Genomic DNA, 14,374 nt, shown 5'->3' on the forward strand with positions numbered 1-14,374 from the left:
GCGAGGCCCAGTCTGGCGGAGAGGAAGTCAACTATCCGGCTAACTAACGGCAGCTAACTAGCGTGTAGCTTAAGCTTTCACATTTACCCGCAATACACAACGTCATATTAAACGGGTAACTACTTATCTCGACTCTTGCGTGCAGTCTCACTAAGCGAGTCCTGTGTTACAACCATGGCCGCCTCGCTTGTTGTGTGGTTGTGTTACTACTAACCATAGATATATATTTATGTTACTAGCCACGTTAGCTCCCAGTGGCTTTAGCTAGCCGGCGGTGGGACGACTTCAAAACAAAGACCCGTCGCCAGGTAAGAAGACCTCGGGGCTATTGTCAGCTTAACGTTCAAGTCTAAACTTCCTACTTAACTGTCCGTTTACAACTGTTGAAATACGAACGTCAACCCACGATATCAATTTGCTAGTAGTCAAATAATAATAGCAATTTGATAAGTCAAATGTATATACTCTCTTTTTTAGACTCTTTGTATCACAAACTACTGTATTTGTGAATCTTGTATGTCATAAATGTATAGATGTAGCAGTACTGTCATATATGTTATGATTAATTGAAAATGGGGAACCCTGATGTAAACAAGACGAAAGTCTTTCTCTGGTCTGCATCCCCTTAACAATTGTGTGTATTGAGCCGTACTGTACTGTACCCATTCTGCAATCTGTTAATAAAGTTTCAATCAATAGCATAGGTTGACGTTCATATTCAAACAGGAGAACTAACGTTAAGAATGAAATGCAGTGCAGAGCTAAGTAAGCTTAGTTGCGTATCAACTTGGCTAACTACTAGTCAAAGTCAACGTCAATCTTATTCATACATCCGGCGTGTTTAGGTATTTTTTTTGCCGGTTGGTTATGAACCTTGAATAGGTTTGTATTTTGCAGGGGTTTGTCCCCATCATCACCATCAAGGCACCATGTCTATCGACTTTGACAGCGCAGCTCTTCAAACACAACACGAGGAGGAAGAACCTGACCCGGAGGACTATGCAAGAGAACAAGAGGTAATGTTACCAAAAACGTTGCATGCAACCTATTAACTACTAATGATAACGGGCACAGCATCGTATATTTCAATCGGAAATAGAATTATGCATCGTTGCTGTATACCGTGCATTTATCCATGGCAGGAGTTAAGTGAGTTAAGTCGATTGAGTTAAAATAAGTGGCTGAATGAGACGGTTCCCTGCGACTTGATGAAACTGTACAGCTACATGTATGATGCGCATTTGGGTTTACAATTACATGTACGCGTTGTCAAAAGAGCTCCGCTTTTCTCATCACGTTGTTTACAGGGTCCTACTTCTTTGATTGTTGTGTCTTTGAAATGACCAGAAAGATCTAGACCAAAATACTTCTAGTGCAGAGATTCTACAGATGCATGTAATATAGCAATCAGTTGAGAGAGACTGCTATTTACTGTTGTTGGTGATGGGGAAATCCCTTAAGCTGTAGGTGGTGGCATTTCAAATTGCAACCTGCTTCTATTAAGTGCCATTACTCACTCCTCAGCAATCTGTTGGACCATTAACCTGAGCTCTTATTGGTTCAGATGAAGAAAGGCTTCATGGCAGGTGTGTCACACAGAAACTATCTTTGCCCTTTAAGTTCCCTACTTTCTAATATAGGTTACCTCATTTCTCACACTTCTTAGCTAGGACCCCGTTTTGTTAGAGCAGAGTTAGTGTGTAAGGAGTATTATTATTATCGGTGGACTGCAGTACTTACAAAATTAGACTTTGGATGTAAATATCCAGCGTGAATTGTAAACTATTTAACAGCAGCTATTTACTATGCACAGGTCAATCAAGTGGAAAACGTTTGTCACCAGTAATTAGAATATTTCTGCTCCAGTTACCCATCCTATATGTTCCCTCTAGTCTAAACAATGGAATTCTTTGCAACCAAAACACAGCGATAGCACAGGGGAGCCGACGACATGCCTGACACGTTTGGGATGTTTCACACAGACAGTCTTCTGTGCAAGGCTAGTAGGTCATCATGTGGCTCGGCAGCAGCTGAAGTGGAGTTGTCTATTCCTGACGTTGAGACTAGATGTTTGAGTGGAACATGGGTCCTTTGGTCGTGGACACGGTGGAGGATGTGAAGAATATTCGAAGGTCCTTGTGGGAAGTAAGTGATTCTTGCCTGTGCAGCTGGTTCTTGCCTGTTCCGCCACCACTCGGAGCTCTTAAGGAAAGCCTGTTGGAGTCTACTCCTGACATTGAGGGGACGTCTCATTCCTTCTGGGTCTTGGAAGACCTGGGGTCCTGGGCTATTTGGCAAATATAACACTATTTTGTTTACTTGTGGATAATCTTTCGGCTGAGTTTATAGTCTACCTTTCTGTAGGCATAACTTCCTGATACATTCCGTCTCAAGCTTTCGTTGAAGGATCGTCCCCGCTGTTTTCTTTTCTTCTTCTTTTTTTTACTGTGTTGCTGAGCAACCTATGAGTCATTTCCATGTTCTCTCTGTTTTGCAGTTGCATAAACTGCTGACGGATCTTCCAGATGACATGCTGGAGGACAGCGTAGACTCCTCCCCGGAGCTGGAGCTGGAGGACACCACCTGCAACAAGATAGACACCGGCAACAGGTAATACACACGGCTGCTTCAACAGGAAGGCTGTTAGGACACTCCACACTACCTGTAGGTGTATGACGAGCTGAGAATCTCCAGCCCTTCTCAGCAAAAGAAAAAAGATTAAAAGCCTTTATTAACTAGTTTGTCATGGAACAAATTTAAAACACTGACATGATAATTATAATAATCATAATAATAAACTTTATTTTTATAGCACCTTTCATACAAGAAATACAGCCCAAAGTGCTTCACAGTAGTAAAATAGAGATGGGGGGGGGGGGGGGGGGGTGTGACAGTGACAGTGACTCAGGAGGTAGAGCGGTCATCTGGTCATCTGAAGGTTCCCGGTTCGATTCCCACTCCTCCCGGGCAGTGTGTCGAAGTGTCCTTGAGCAAGACACTTGACTTGACTCCTAATTGTTCCCAATGAGTGTGCGTGAATGGGTGAATGTGAGGAACAAAAATTGTAAAGTGCTTTCGATAAAATGTACCATTTAGTTAATAGCCTAGTTACAGAGTAGCCAACACTGGACTGATGTGCTCTCTATGTGATGTTCTAGTTAATAGCCTAGCTTGAATGATTTGGAGTCTTTCTGTGTTTTTTCTTTTCTCAAGAGGCCAGTAAAGAGTGCATTATAGTAGTCAAGCTGGCTTGAAATAAAGGCATGGATCAGTTTTTCAGCATCCTTTGGATTTATAAATGGTCATACTAGGATTGTCTTCATACTATGAAGACGACAAGAGGGGTGCCTTGCACTACTATTTTTGTCTTACTATTTTTCCCCAAACATGGGGTGTAGTTCATGGTTTCTTTATGTTCTATAACAGGACTGTTTGCTTCTGTTGCACTGATTCCTCAGACCACAGCCTACATGGACTCAACAAACTGAATGGTTGGATCATCAGAGACCTGCCTCCCATGAAGAGGTACAGTGATGGTTTATTTTTTATTACCTTTTTCGTTTATCTTCCTACTAAAGAAAGTTAATGAATTTACACGTGTTGTCTCTTTGAAGAACTACAAGGATGACTATGATCAGGGCTCCGACCAATACGCCTCAGAGGACGAAGCTGTTCAGATCCGTGGCCATGCCGGTCAAAGCCAGCCTCCGCCTCGTACCTGGAACCAGCCGCTTCAGGATCACCAGCACAACCGAGGGGGCTACAACACGTACCCCGACATGGGAACAGAGCGGTCCTGTGTGACCGGTGACTTCAACACAAACGATTTCTCCACAGAAGGGTATGAGCCGGAACCGCTCCCACACACTGCTAGTAACCCTGTGGTCTACGAGGGAGAGGACAGACTGAGGGATGAGCACCCCTATGGGGAACAGGGCAACACAAGAAAGCATTTCCAAGTGAGTGGAGTTTTAAGTTTGGCCTGTTTTTGTTACCATTATAAGGATGAACGTTGTAAAATATTGAATAGGTATGCGTTTGAATATGACTCTTTTTGTCTGTTTTAATAAGACCGTAATTACAATTTTGTACGTGTTGTTGCCTGACAATGAAATGTGGGTGGCACAGTGGTTAGCACCGTTGCCTCACATCAAGAAGGTCCTGGGTTCAAACCCCAGCAGGGGGCCTTTCTGTGTGAAGTTTGCATGGTCTCCCCATGTTTGCGACTACTCCGTTTTCCTCCCACACCATAAAAAGACATGCATGCTGCTAGGTACAGTATATCCTGCCGTTGCCTTTGATCAAGGTACTGGCATTACAACTGGAGATGTGTGGTTGCTCCTAAATAGTTGGGTCAAATGCAGAGGACAAATTTCCCCAAGGGGATTAATAAAGGTTCAACTTAACTTAATGTGTTAAAAGTCTTAAAGTGCATGGGAGATGGACAAAAGCTCAAATTAGAGAAATGTTTTTTTTATTTTAATTTGTATTGAGACAGTTTTAGTTGTTTTGATCTGCTTGAATGTTTTTAATTCACTCTTTAATCTCAGTTTCAAACTGTGATATTTTTGTTCCTCAGAATTTTGACCCAGGATCAGTGGACAGAGGGGTCGACCATTTCAAGGTCAACTACAACCCTCACCAACCCAAGATGTTCAGCTCACAGGCTCCCCATGAAGGTGCTCACCTTGACCATCTGCAGAGAGAATTCCTGGACTCTGCACAGAGTGAGTCTTCTGAGCTCATTTTGTTGCTGTATTAATACAACTAGGACTTCGGTAACGTGAAAATGTAGAATCTGTAATGTCGTCAAACAGCGACCCCTAGGCAAAATATGACAACACACAGTACTGTGTTTTGTTTACAGTTTTTTTGGTTTTTGTCTTTGATGTGTGGATTGGATTGGATTTCAGTGGGTGTAGGGGAGGGGTTGCTACTGCTGGCCACGAGAGGTCTGGAGAAATTCACAGTATAGTACTGTAAGTCACTAAACCAACACCCACACGTCAGACCAAAGCAAACCAAGCACAATATCAAGCGCGGCTCTTTTTCCTAGAAGTCGCTGTTCTGGTGGATTTACAGGTTATACCTTTATTAAACTATAACCTAATAGAGGAGCAAGATTTGGACCAAGTTTGAATCCCTGGACTGGTTGAATGGGAGGGAGGGGAAACATACAATTTCTACCACACATCCCTCCTCGTCTGAACTACTGCCATGTTCTCCCCAACTAGAATGCCATGAATAAGACTAGTTCTTCCTTAACTAGGCTGTGTATAATGTTTGGCTCTTGTTTTTCAGATACAACTAATAACCAGCAGCTTGCACAGCTGCAGATTTTAAACAAGGCCCAACAGAGACAAATTGAAGACTTGGAACGTAAACTGGAGGATTCAAGGCGCAATATGAGATATGTTGAACACCAGTTTGCAATTGTCAAAGGTATATTTATATAAAAAAATATATATATATATAAATGTGTGTATATATGTATATATATACACATTTATATATGTATAGGGGTTGTGAATTCATCAGACAGCTGACTATCAATGATACTTTGTCCATGATCTGATAACCAGAACCCCTAAAATCCCAACTGTTTAGCTGAAACGTAAATAGACTGTTGGCACACTAGTGTTGTGATTTTCTACTCATGGAAAGGAGTTAGTCAGAAGTGACATAAAGCAGGCATTTTTCTTTTTACTTTGATGCAAATTGGAAAATTCCACGTATATGCCTTCTGACCAAGGCTCCTTTTGAAACGTACCTCTCACGGGTGAAGTATTTCTGGCTGCTTCTGTCACCAGAATTTCCTGCAGCTATTGGATGATGAATGGACTATTAAAGGAGCAATAAGAGACTGTTGATTTTGGGCAGAATATAATTAAGAACTTAACAAAATTTCTACAACGCCCTTCCTAAACGCAGCGCATCAGGATGCCAGGCAGCTATGTGTTAGCAGCAGGCATTTGTGTATGCGCGCAAGTGTCTTGCGCATAACAAGCGCGTGTGTCACTAGAGGGTTTGATAGACGACTAGCTCTTTCCAATCACTTGGCTTGGTCGTCATTTTATTGGATGTCGTTGTTTTAGTTCCTGTCTCACACCGGAACATTTCGATGTGAAAAGTCTTATTGTTTTGAGTACTGTCAATTACTGTTGAGATATAATAAGTTGCCAAAGAATCGTCAGTCTAGAGCATTGCAGAGCAGGTCACCCAACGGTATCAGCCGCAATGGGACCACAATGGAAATAAGTCTAAGGACTTTCTTGCGCGATCCTGATATATTTGTATACTGTATGCACCTGTGTATTGTATTTTATTATGTCAAATAAAATCAATCAATCATTCTCTGCAACAGTCATTTAGTGTTTAGCAATTTGGCTTTTAAAATAAAAAGTGAAACGAAATTCACACTATAGCCCCAATGAACATGCTAGGTAGGCTACATGTTATAATAATGATTTGTTGTTATCTCCTGATAGATGAGAAGGATGGCCTGGCGGTCAGTCTGAAGGAGTCCAGCGGACTAATGGAGGAGGTCAAGGGGAGGGAGGCTCAGGCTCAAAACAAGACCAAGTCACTGGAACAGGAAGTGCAGGCACTGTCTGAGAGAAACCATGACGTAAGTTCTGCCACTGACCAGGCTGTTAGAAGCTAAATGGAGATCATTAAATCAATAGAAAGTAGGGATGGACGTGAGTAATTGATTACTCGCTGTTTCACCTGAACTCTAGTGGTTTTTGAGGGTGCTCGATTTTTATTAATTCTTTTTCTTTGCTTTGTGCCACTGAAACAGAAATCTCGCTCTGAAAGGTGTGAGTTGTTGCAGGAAGACAACACTGGTCAGCTGTGGAGCACGAGCGTACCACAAAGTATTTGTTGCGTTGAAATGTAGCTTAACATGATCTAAATGATAAAAACAGTGGTTCGTGTTAGTGGATCTCCAAATCGTGCCAACGACATGTCACCCGCTTTGCGTAGTGTTCATAGACTAGGATTGATACAGACATTCTGTTTCATGAGCGGAGATACCTGCTGCAGACTGAGTGGAGGTCATGTAATTATTACAAATGGTAACTGACTGTTTTGACTGACGATACGCATTAAGCATTGGGTATATTTCTGTGCATTGTGATTCCATGCAATATCTCGTTATTGCTGCTTTAAGATGCGTTGTAAAAATCTATTTCCCTAAACGGTAATAATGTTTTTCATTCATTCATGCGAGTACTCTAGGAAAACATTACTCGTCCCTAAGAAAGCTTCTTGAGTTTTACTACCACCTTCCATGGAGTCATTGCCTGCGTCGCTGTGTGTAGAACCTGAAGAAGCAGAGGCTGGTGGAGGCTGCACTGGACAGCATGAAGCAGCAGATGGCGGAGTTGTGTCGCTCCGACACACTGTCCAGGGCGCGGGAGCAGCACGACCGGGACGCCACCGTCATGAGGGAACAGCACGAGGCCAAGCTTCTCGTGCTGGAGCAGAAGCTGGACTCCTGCTCCCAGGCTCTGAGTGAGCAGGTCAGTCATCTCACTCACTGTTGCCGTCTAGAGGGGAAAGAAATGCTAAGTATCTCAAAAATATTTCTGCCCACAGATGCATATGAGCATATGCTGTTCAAGTAGCCGTGAACCATTTTAGTGATATGGTCTAGTTCAGGGGTCAGCAACCTTTACTATCAAAAGAGCCATTTACCCCCTCCCACGAAATAAAATCTGGAGCCGCAAAACATATTTACCCTAAAATGAAGATAACAGTGTATTAACGTTTTATATATAGTTATCCCCTTAACCTCTTAACTCACTGGAGGCCAAACCCGAGATAGTCCGGGTTAACTCGCCATGCTCTGGGCGCCAAACCCGAGAAATCTCGGGTTTTAATCCATATTTATTTTATTAGCTATATCCATTCATTTTTCATCCATCCAGCCTGACGTTATCATTGGGAATGGGTCTGAGCTCGCAAAGGGCAAATACCGCCGCCTATCGTCTCCCGGATGGTATTGCACATCATTGGATTGGATTGGCTGGGAGTCTGGGACTGTGCATCAAAAAAATAAGTCCGGTCCAGGTTTTACTTCTCGGGCATGCAGTATCGTTATAACAGATGGACTAAGGACACTCAGATCAGCGTGGATCATGTGTTTTGGATATATAACGTTGGATCAATAAACGCGATCAATATTTGGAATGGCGTTCAGGAAGCCTATTGCTTAATGACATGTCATGAGTGCTGCTTTTGCTTCCGCGTTTTCCCTGATTGGCTGCGCCATGCCCCGCGGCAGGCGCGGCAACCGCAGAGCAGAGCGAGCGGAGCGGCAGAGCGCGAGCGGAATTAGGTAACCGCCGCAGGAATCCGCCATGATTTTCATTCGGCGCTTCAGCTCACCTGGCATAGCAGCGGTCCGCGGTCCTGCGGTTCGTTGTTGACGAGTTCGAATCCCATGCATTTTTTTTTAACGTGATTTTTTTTTTTAACGTGTATTCTTTTGCCGGTTAAGGTTAGGCATGGTTAAGGTTAAGTTTAAGGTTAGGCATTGTTTCGGAGTTGGTTAAGGTTAGAACGGTTAAGTTTAGGCGCTGTTAAGGAGCTGGTTAAGGTTAGAGTTTGTCAAAGAGAATGGCAATATTCTTTCTATGGTTAAGGTTAGGCATGGTTAAGGTTAAGGTTAGGCATTGTTTCGGAGTTGGTTAAGGTTAGAACGGTTAAGTTTAGGCGCTGTTAAAGGGGAACTATTTTACTATTTCTTTCACTATTTGGGCACTTTTACACAATTCCTGTGAGTCTATGGAACACCTCTGTAATATATATATATTTTTTATTCATTGTTTTGTATTTCTAATCAAGTCCTCAAAAACAGCATTTTTCTACCTCAAGATCTCGAGCCGTTTTGAGCCTGGGCTCCTAAACCACTGCGCCGTGCCGGCGCCGCCTGAACATTAACATGCAGCGGTGTCTTTCTGACATCACATATCGCGCACATTTTCAAATTACTCAGTTCAGTGAGGGTGAATATTGTGAGAGGAGAATTGGAAGAATGCGCCAATATGAGAATTCTGAGACATAGATCATATTAATATAAGTTCACATAGCTAGGAAACAATGCTAAACACTCAAAAAGGCCATTTATAAGATAGTTCCCCTTTAAGGAGCTGGTTAAGGTTAGAGTTTGTCTTAGAGACAGCCTATTTCCGCACTGCCGCTCTCCCGCGTTGCCGCGGTCACATGGTCAAATTGTCACATTCTTGCACTCATGACCTGTCATAAAGCAACACGCGTTCAGGAATTTGATTAATTTTTTTGCATGACATCAGATGTGAGGTAAGGCCTTTATGTTACGAATCTTGGGGTAATCAGATGTTCCTATCACCGCCATCGGAGCGTGTGTGTGAGGTTCGCGCCGAACAAAGTACGGAGAAGCGATTTTTCACACCCCGCTTCTCTTCGTGCATGAGGACACATGCTATCGATAATCTAGCGTTTATTTGAAAACTATTCATAAATCAAGCGACAAATGGCACGATTTCTAAAGAAATACATTTAAGCTCCATTTGCTGGAGTTTATTGAGATGAGACAGAACGCCCTAGAAATATATTGATATTCATCACGGTATAAAATGGAAATGTATGAAAAAATTATCTGTTTCGTGCATGTTGACTGGAAGCAACTCATTGACGATCACTGTTATTTAGATCTATTGCTATTATATTTGATATGTTTTTTAAGCACTCGCAAATAAGTCCTATTCTCCATTGGATAAAGCGTTGGCCCAGAAGGGCCATCAGCAGAGGGCGCTGTTGGCCCTGAATGAGTTAAGCATCGATGACTGCATACCTTTTTTGCAAAGCTTAGCTTTATACTTTATACTTATAGCACATGCATGAGTCTGGTCTCTTTTGAAAGAGACATTAACATTCTGAAGTTGTTAAGTCAATAAAGATCTACTAATGTATTAGAGAAACAGGTTTGAACACTGAAGTAAAAGTTGTGTGTACTCTCATTTCTGTTTAGTGGTTGCCAGATGCCTGTTTTTAAGTTCCAGCATAGAGGTAGGAGCTGGCAAATGCCATGGTTCCATAGCCTGAAGTCGTATGTAGTACAGGTCCAAATTTGATAAAAACCCCATGGAAAATGAGTGTTTGAGAGGTTTTGGTAATGTGTGTACCGCTGCCATTCATTCAGACACGCAAGTCAAAACAATGGACTTATTCGTCTTGTCACCTTCCCCCACTCTCACCCGCCCGTGTGGGATCTCTTTCGGAGTGGACGCTCGTTGGCTACAACAGTGATCAATCATTTTCGCTATCAGCCGTGATTGGTCAGTTCAGGGCTGTTCATTACCGGACGTGGTCATTTGACGGAGCGGCCTGTCAAATGACGCTCGCCGGATATATCATCATGTAACTCAAGACCCGAAGCACGCAATTGGTTGAGTGTGGTGGCGATCGAAAGGCGGCAAATTAAACTTTCGAACGCTGTATTGGATGATCGGTGAAAAATGCAACCTGGAGCCGGCAGACAAGCGCAAAGTAACATTAAGATGCTAAAGCAACAGTGATCCACAGCCGTAGGTTGCAGACCCCTGATCTAGTTGATGGTTATATTGCCCTACCGATACAGTCATACATCATACTGAATAGCGACCTACATTTTCTAATCCAATTGTGTCTGTAGAAAAAGAAAGGGCTTTGTTGAAATGGAAAATGTACATGAACCCCTGATATAACGTGCTCTAGGGCGGTTATTATTTCATCATTTGAACTTGGTAAATGTTCAAACTCTTATGTGGGGTTATAATGGAGGATTCTGTTTGCATAAACGAATTTGTGGAAAAAGTGACTGCCCTAATGTGTTCACCTGGTAAGCTTGTGAATGGGACTAGGTAAACGGCACACATGTTGTTGTCAGACTGAGGCTGGCCAGAGGTAAACAGCACACATCTTGTTGTCAGACTGAGGCTGGCCAGAGGTAAACGACACATCTTGTTGTCAGACTGAGGCTGGCCAGAGGTAAACAGCACACATCTTGTTGTCAGACTGAGGCTGGCCAGAGGTAAACGACACATCTTGTTGTCAGACTGAGGCTGGCCAGAGGTAAACGACACATCTTGTTGTCAGACTGAGGCTGGCCAGAGGTAAACAGCACACATCTTGTTGTCAGACTGAGGCTGGCCAGAGGTAAACGACACATCTTGTTGTCAGACCGAGGCTGGCCAGAGGTAAACAGCACACATCTTGTTGTCAGACCGAGGCTGATCAGAGGTAAACGACACATCTTGTTGTCAGACTGAGGCTGGCCAGAGGTAAACAGCACACATCTTGTTGTCAGACTGAGGCTGGCCAGAGGTAAACAGCACACATCTTGTTGTCAGACTGAGGCTGGCCAGAGGTAAACGACCATCTTGTTGTCAGACTGAGGCTGGCCAGAGGTAAACGACCATCTTGTTGTCAGACTGAGGCTGGCCAGAGGTAAACGACACACATCTTGTTGTCAGACTGAGGCTGATCAGAGGTAAACGACACACATCTTGTTGTCAGACCGAGGCTGATCAGAGGTAAACGACACACATCTTGTTGTCAGACCGAGGCTGATCAGAGGTAAACAGCACACATCTTGTTGTCAGACTGAGGCTGGCCAGAGGTAAACGACCATCTTGTTGTCAGACCGAGGCTGGCCGAGGTAAACGACACACATCTTGTTGTTAGACCGAGGCTGGCCAGAGGTAAACGACACACATCTTGTTGTTAGACCAAGGCTGGCCAGAGGTAAACCGCACACATCTTGTTGTCAGACTGAGGCTGGCCAGAGGTAAACGACACACATCTTGTTGTTAGACCAAGGCTGGCCAGAGGTAAACGACACACATCTTGTTGTCAGACCGAGGCTGATCAGAGGTAAACGACACACATCTTGTTGTTAGACCAAGGCTGGCCAGAGGTAAACGACACACATCTTGTTGTCAGACCGAGGCTGATCAGAGGTAAACGACACACATCTTGTTGTCAGACTGAGGCTGACCGAGGTAAACATCACACATGTTGTTGTCAGACTAAGACTGATCAGAGGTAAACAGCTTGCATGTTGTTGTCAGACTGAGGCTGATCAGAGGTAAACGGCTCACATGTTGTTGTCAGACTGAGGCTGATCAGAGGTAAACAGCTCGCATGTTGTTGTCAGACTGAGGCTGGCCAGCGGCTGCGTGAGCAGGGGAAGCAGCTGGAGCGGCAGAGGGAGGAGGAGCAGGTGGACAGAGCCGCGGTGGTCAACACCCTCAACCAGCGTCTGGAGGAGAGCCAGCAACAGTGTGCCAAGCTGCTCCAAACCGGTGAGAGGAGGGTCTATGTTTGCATCATAATGTCTTTCCCCTCGATCCGCTGCATCATGAAAACTGAAAGCTGACTAGATATCCCTTGATTTCTCTCTCCCTCTGTTCTTCAGGTTCAGTGCAGGAGATGACTCAGATGCAGATCAAACTACAACAGACTCAATCAGCTAAAGCCTTGAGTGAGAACATGAACAGCGTCTTGCAGGTTTGCATTCTTTCTTACTAGGACAGGTTCTTTGTTGCAGTGCTGTTTACTCAAGGGAAGAAAAGACTTGCTCAGAACGTGTTCATCGAGACATTTCATTACATTTCAAACCTTTATTTCAACTCATAAGACACTGAGGTTACCCTCATTTACAGCGATGACAAGCTTACAAAACAAAGACACAGTTATCAGTAGATTCATACAAATAAGAATAAACTATAAAAATCAGCTAAGACCGTTACAAGTCGACACACAGTGGTCGGAGATCATACTTTTTAAATGCAGCAAAAGAAGGAAGAACCTTAATCTTGATCTATGTTTTTATTACAAAGGAGGATCTGGCAGATCTGAAGGAGCAGATCACGCTTTATGAGTCGGCGTTGAAGCACGGCGTTATATCCTTGGACCTGAATGGAGACTGCAACAACCAGCTGTCGGAATCCTATATGAATTTGGGAATCAAGAAGGCCAAATGGAAGAACGGCCTGCTTCACAGGTAGAGCAGGCTTCACAGGTAGAGCAGGCTTCACATGTACACTGGTACACAGGAAGAGCCCTGCAGTAGTAAAGGTTGGGACCCCTGCAGTAATAAAGGTTGGGGACTCCTGCAGTAGTAAAGGTTAGGGACCCCTGCAGTAGTAAAGGTTGGGGACCCCTGCAGTAGTAAAGGTTGGGGACCCCTGCAGTAGTAAAGGTTGGGGACCCCTGCAGTAGTAAAGGTTAGGAACCCCTGCAGTAGTAAAGGTTAGGGACCCCTGCAGTAGTAAAGGTTAGGGACCCCTGCAGTAGTAAAGGTTGGGGACCCCTGCAGTAGTAAAGGTTGGGGACCCCTGCAGTAGTAAAGGTTGGGGACCCCTGCAGTAGTAAAGGTTAGGGACCCCTGCAGTAGTAAAGGTTATGGACCCCTGCAGTAGTAAAGGTTGGGGACCCCTGCAGTAGTAACGGTTGGGGACCCCTGCAGTAGTAAAGGTTAGGGACCCCTGCAGTAGTAAAGGTTAGGGACCCCTGCAGTAGTAAAGGTTATGGACCCCTGCAGTAGTAAAGGTTGGGGACCCCTGCAGTAGTAAAGGTTAGGGACCCCTGCAGTAGTAACGGTTGGGGACCCCTGCAGTAGTAAAGGTTAGGGACCCCTGCAGTAGTAAAGGTTAGGGACCCCTGCAGTAGTAAAGGTTAGGGACCCCTGCAGTAGTAAAGGTTGGGGACCCCTGGAGTAGTAAAGGTTAGGAACCCCTGCAGTAGTAAAGGTTGGGGACCCCTGCAGTAGTAAAGGTTGGGGACCCCTGCAGTAGTAAAGGTTGGGGACCCCTGGAGTAGTAAAGGTTAGGAACCCCTGCAGTAGTAGAGGTTGGGGACCCCTGCAGTAGTAAAGGTTGGGGACCCCTGCAGTAGTAAAGGTTGGGGACCCCTGCAGTAGTAAAGGTTGGGGACCCCTGCAGTAGTAAAGGTTGGGGACCCCTGCAGTAGTAAAGGTTAGGGACCCCTGCAGTAGTAAAGGTTGGGGACCCCTGCAGTAGTAAAGGTTGGGGACCCCTGCAGTAGTAAAGGTTGGGGACCCCTGCAGTAGTAAAGGTTGGGGACCCCTGCAGTAGGAAAGGTTGGGGACCCCTGCAGTAGTAAAGGTTAGGGACCCCTGCAGTAGTAAAGGTTAGGGACCCCTGCAGTAGTAAAGGTTGGGGACCCCTGCAGTAGTAACGGTTGGGGATCCCTGCAGTAGTAAAGGTTGGGGACCCCTGCAGTAGTAAAGGTTGGGGACCCCTGCAGTAGTAACGGTTGGGGATCCCTGCAGTAGTAAAGGTTGGGGACCCCTGCAGTAGAAAAGGTTAGGGACCCCTGCAGT

At 44.6% G+C, this 14,374-nt stretch overlaps 1 protein-coding gene across 1 annotated transcript in view; it reads left to right on the top strand.

Moving 5' to 3' along the window:
• The first annotated feature begins 207 nt into the window (after nt 1-207).
• The window catches only part of cep152 (centrosomal protein 152), a 50,685-nt gene continuing 36,518 nt past the window's right edge, over nt 208-14,374 (top strand). Inside the window, exons 1-12 of the mRNA XM_084334985.1 lie at nt 208-308; nt 898-1,016; nt 2,498-2,610; nt 3,459-3,525; nt 3,615-3,959; nt 4,580-4,727; nt 5,302-5,442; nt 6,489-6,628; nt 7,326-7,526; nt 12,185-12,332; nt 12,446-12,537; nt 12,870-13,033. Coding sequence (XP_084191111.1) covers nt 930-1,016; nt 2,498-2,610; nt 3,459-3,525; nt 3,615-3,959; nt 4,580-4,727; nt 5,302-5,442; nt 6,489-6,628; nt 7,326-7,526; nt 12,185-12,332; nt 12,446-12,537; nt 12,870-13,033 — 1,646 coding nt within the window. The 5' untranslated portion in view covers nt 208-308; nt 898-929. The remainder of the gene's footprint in view (nt 309-897; nt 1,017-2,497; nt 2,611-3,458; nt 3,526-3,614; nt 3,960-4,579; nt 4,728-5,301; nt 5,443-6,488; nt 6,629-7,325; nt 7,527-12,184; nt 12,333-12,445; nt 12,538-12,869; nt 13,034-14,374) is intronic.

This window comes from Notolepis coatsorum (assembly GCF_963971535.1).
Source record: "Notolepis coatsorum genome assembly, chromosome: 18".
Lineage (NCBI taxonomy): Eukaryota > Metazoa > Chordata > Actinopteri > Aulopiformes > Paralepididae > Notolepis > Notolepis coatsorum.